General features: G+C 32.3%; 1 protein-coding gene across 1 annotated transcript; it reads left to right on the top strand.

Moving 5' to 3' along the window:
• Window positions 1-689: 689 nt before the first annotated feature.
• LOC101399187 (olfactory receptor 8K3-like) lies at window positions 690-1,646 on the top strand. Its single transcript, XM_004443474.1, has one exon. The coding sequence runs from the start codon at window positions 690-692 to the stop codon at window positions 1,644-1,646; it is 957 nt and encodes a 318-aa protein (XP_004443531.1).
• The last annotated feature ends 3,496 nt before the right edge of the window (window positions 1,647-5,142 follow it).

Here is a 5,142-nt window from a genome sequence, read left to right as displayed (position 1 = left end):
ATATGTTTCAAAGTACGGGCTTCTAAATGTTTCCACACATAATTGGAATTGGATTTTAAAAATTCTGTTATATAATTAACATATGTATTGTTACATTATGTGATTGTAATTTTGTAAAGGTAATTATGTAATTGTCATTATATAAAAGACAAATAGAAAAGTTAGCAAACACCCCTAAACCTAATGCCTAAATTTTTTACGATTTTTCATTTTTGCTTCTGTTATCTACATTTATGTCTTTCTACATCTATATCTATACGTATGTCAAGGTTTGCCAACCTTGGGCCTATTGGCATTTTGCACTGTATAATTCTTTCTTGTCGGGGCCAGCCTAATATAGCAGGAGAATTAGCAGCATCACTGAACTCTAACCATTATATGACAGTAGCACCTCTTCTCCAGTTGTGACAACTAAAATTCCTACAAATATTATCAAATGTTTTTTGGGGGACAAATTTTCCCCCATTGATACCACAAATCTCTATCTCCAACTCTGTCTCTGTTTCTATTACTAAATATATATGCTTTATTTGTAGGAGGTAGATTATTTTATGAGAGTCTAAATGGTAAGTTTGGATATATTTCATTGATTCCAACTTTGTATACTAAAAAATTAACAGATTATACTACATGAACGCTATTGACTCTGCCCTTGTCTCTACCCAGAATAGGTTTTCTGATAAACCTGGATGGAAAAACGCAATCAAACAGTGCTGAATGAATTCATTCTCATGAGAATCACAGACTGCCCTGAGCTGCAGGCTCCATTATTTGCACTCTTCCTCGTCATCTACATGATCTCAGTGGTGGGCAACTTGGGCATGGTCATCCTCACCAAGATGGACTCCAGGCTACAAACACCCATGTACTTCTTCCTCAGACACCTGGCTTTTACTGATCTTGGTTATTCAACAGCTGTGGGACCCAAAATGTTGGCAAATTTTGTTATGGATCAAAATACAATCTCCTATTATTTTTGTGCCACACAGCTGGCATTCTTTCTTGTGTTTATTATTAGTGAATTTTTTATTCTCTCAGCAATGTCATATGACCGCTATGTGGCCATCTGTAACCCCCTGCTCTACACAGTCATCATATCCCAAAGGGTATGTCATGTGCTGGTGGCAATCCCATATCTTTACAGCACGTTTGTTTCTCTTTTATTCACCATAAAGCTTTTTAATTTATCCTTCTGTCGTTACAATGTCATCCATCATTTCTACTGTGACAGTCTCCCCTTGTTATCATTGCTGTGCTCGAACACAGGTGAAATTGAAATGATTATTCTGATATTAGCAAGTATTAATTTGATATCCCTTCTGATAGTTCTTGTGTCTTACCTGCTCGTTCTCAGAGCCATTCTCGGGATGAAATCTGCTGAGGGTAGGTACAAGGCTTTTTCCACCTGTGGGTCCCACCTGACAGTGGTCACAGTGTTCTATGGGACTTTGATATTTACATATGTGAAGCCTACGTCCAGTCATTCCTTTGACACTGATAAAGTGGCTTCTATATTTTACACCCTCGTAATCCCCATGTTAAATCCTTTGATCTATAGTTTGAAGAACTCAGATGTTAAATATGCCCTACATAGCCTGTCAAAAAAGTTATATAATATCTTTTTTAAAGTTGACTGCCCAATGTGATTCTTAATTATTAGGTTATGACTTTAAGAATTACTGTGTGTGCTTTAAGAGGAAAACGCAAGCACAAATAAGTTCATCATATATTTAGAGATTGCCCTCTATGTGTCAGTCGCACTGCTAAGTACTATAAATACATTAGTAAACAAAACAGTAAAATCTTTGCCTTTTTGAGGGGGAGAAATGAAATAAAAGTGTAATAATTAAGTTTTATAGCACAGTAGAATGAGTTAAGGAATGTACACCATAAGAGCTGGCAAGGAGAATGGGTGCACTGTGTGGGAGTGAGGAAGAATAATAGGTACAGAAGGGGAGTTCAAATGACTCTTCGTTATTCTCAACCATTAGAACAAACTTTCAAGTGTCTATGTGTGCATTTGTGCATGTGTGTGTATTTTTGTGCAAGCATATTTCTTCTGATTTAGCGTTCATACTCTTCTATGTGGTATGTTAAGATCAAACTTGATTATAATTTCAAGGAGGCTCACTGTAGTGAGAAGACTAGAAATCAACAGTCATCTGAATTTGTTCAAATGCCCTCATTCCACGTGGGGATATCAAGGTCCTGTTTTTTACTCATCGGTGCCGTTATTTCACATATGAGCCCTAGAGAGTCTATTAACTCTACACACTTGGCATTTCAGCAACTCAGAAGGTCTGCATTACATCTAATTTTGTCTAAAAGAGCCCATTTGACTATAACAGTGGATATATCAATTAGGATACATCTTTTGAGGTCTCCAATGGAAGCTTTCAGTTTTTTACAATTATTTTCGCCAGCTTGATCCTGATTCTTAAATGTCTATTTTTGTGTAATAGATTGTTACTTTTCCCTACTTCCCTGAAAAACAAAAATAATTCTTGTGTAAATGTCATGCTTTAAATGTTTTTTGTATTTTCACATAGGTGATCTACTTTATGATGAATTGGATTCATTGGCTGAATTTCATGCTTCTGACTTTCCTCAAATTTGGTTCATATGAGTGTGTATTATATTTTGATTAGGATTCATTGTTTGACAGCACTGTTTTGATAATTCTCCTTATAGGAAGCAAAAGGAGATAATCCCGTGATTTGGTCTATACTATATTTCTAGTGACAGTGTGATATGATATGTAGCAATTCATATTCATGTTATGTCTTCTGGAAAAACTTCCTCCTAACTCTCCCTAAATTCCTCCACATTTTTTCTGTTTATTTTTAGTATTTTGAACATTCATGGGACTATATTTACATCATAGAGAAACTGGACTCTTTCTTCATCCACCATCAAGGAATAAAATTTTCTATGTAGTCAGACAAATTTGAATATTATTATTTTGTTGGAATAAAAAATCTATATGTACATTTTCATGTGAGCATAAATATTACTAAAAAGTTTATATAATTGACTTTTGTTCACTTATTGAGAAAAAATTATATATCTAAGTATGAACTATGTGTATATATATATTTGTATATATATATATATATACACAAATATATATATACACATATATATGTATATATATATATATATATATATACAGAATTATTTTTTTCCTAGAAAAAATGTGTTGCACAGAGATAGAATGAAATGTCAATATTGGGTATTGGTGACATCTGATATTTTTAAAATGTTTAATTTAATATTTTTGCTTATCCACTATCCGCAAAATATCTTCACTGAATAATTATGACTTTTATGATCAAAGAAGGTAAAAGTCTCTACTACTAGATTTGAAAAAATAAACTGAATAAACGTAACCCAATATCCCACTACTGAAATAAGTTTTGATGTTCTTTTTGATAGTCCCTCAAATAATGAACCAAAGAGAGAACAAAATATGTTGAGATTTACAACCGTTGATAGCATATTTAATTCATTTTAAAATTTATTATCTTTTTTCATTATTAAGTAGACATATGCTATTTCAGAAATTTTATATTTTCCATAGAAAATAAAAATTTAAAATCAGGAATTGGTACTAACTGATTTTTTTTTTTTTATTGAGGAAGATTCACTGTTGTCAATCTTCCTCTTTTTGCTTGAGGAAGATTTGCCCTGAGCTAACATCTGTTGCCAATCTTCCTCTATTTTGTATTTGGGTCACCACCACAGCACGCTGCTGACAAGTGTTGTAGGTCCATGCCCAGGGACTGAACCCAGGCTACTGAAGCAGAGTGCATTGAACTTACTTAACCACTAGGCCACTGGGGCTGGCCCTCTAAATGAAATTTTTGATGGAATATTTTGAAGATCAATATAATTTAATGTATAATACAATAAAAGATTTTGAAAGATCAATAATAATTAGAATAAGAACACTACAAAAGAAATTTTACTGACATTAAGATTGAGATTGTAAGTAAAAAACAATCTATGCTTTAGGTGAGGATGATAAGAAGATAAGAAGAGGATAATATATATGTGTGTGTGTGTGTAGAGTCATTCATGTATATGTATGTTTACATGTATAAGGGAATATAATATATATATACTTGTTCATGAATACGGACACTGAGAACCACTACAGAAAAAATTCAAGAATGAAGAAGATCTCAAATAGAAAATTTGTATTAAAAATAACTCCCCTTCACCCCAAAATCACGTCCAGGTGGCTTTTTCAAATCTAGCTTTCCTTGACTAAGAACTCCGTTTAAGGAAAAAGATATGACCATTTGTCCACATATTCTTTCAGAAAACTGAACAGGAGGTGTATTTTCCAACTTTCGTTATGAAGAGAAGTTTCCCACCATATCAAAATCAGACAAAGGCATTATAAGAAGATAAAACAACATAGCATTGCCAGTCATGAACATATATTCAAAAATTCCAAACAAAATTTTAACAAATTGAATCTAGCAATATGTAAAAACAGTAATGGGCAATGATTGGTTTACTCCAGAAATATGTGGTTCATCTAAACATTCAAATTCAATTCATGTCGTTCAGCATATTAAGACACTAAAAAATGAAAATTATATGACATCTCAATAGATGCATAAGAACATTTTAAATTTCTAATTTCCAATAAGGATAAAAACTGACCAAGTAATATTAAAATTATGCTTCCTACAACTGATATAGAGCATTAATGAAAATCCTTTAGCTAACATCATATAAGACAGTAAAAGATAAAGTACAGTTTCAATAAGATCAGGAAAAAGTCAAGTAGATTGGTTTTTTTACTTCTATTCAACATTGTACTGAAGGTTGTCTCCAACTCTATAGGGCAAGGAAAAAAAAAGGAATAGAGAGCATCCAAATTGGAAAGGTGAAAGTGAAACTGTTTATTAGTGGATTATATGGTTGTACATATAGAAAATCTAATGAAATCCATAAAAATATTAGAAGAAAAAAGTGAACTTAACAGAGTTTTAGGATGAAAGATCCATATACAAAATAATGTATATTTCCACATACTACCAATGAAAAATGAGAAATGGAATTTTAAAATGTGTTTTATAAAAGCATCAAAACTACAAAATATGTAAAGTTAAATCTTAATAAGTATAT

The sequence above is a fragment of the Ceratotherium simum genome, unplaced genomic scaffold, assembly GCF_057802395.1.
Source record: "Ceratotherium simum simum isolate JZ-2026a unplaced genomic scaffold, ASM5780239v1 HiC_scaffold_67, whole genome shotgun sequence".
NCBI classification, from domain to species: domain Eukaryota; kingdom Metazoa; phylum Chordata; class Mammalia; order Perissodactyla; family Rhinocerotidae; genus Ceratotherium; species Ceratotherium simum.
Note: the sequence above shows the minus strand (reverse complement) of the source record. Positions and strands in the feature narration are given on the sequence as shown.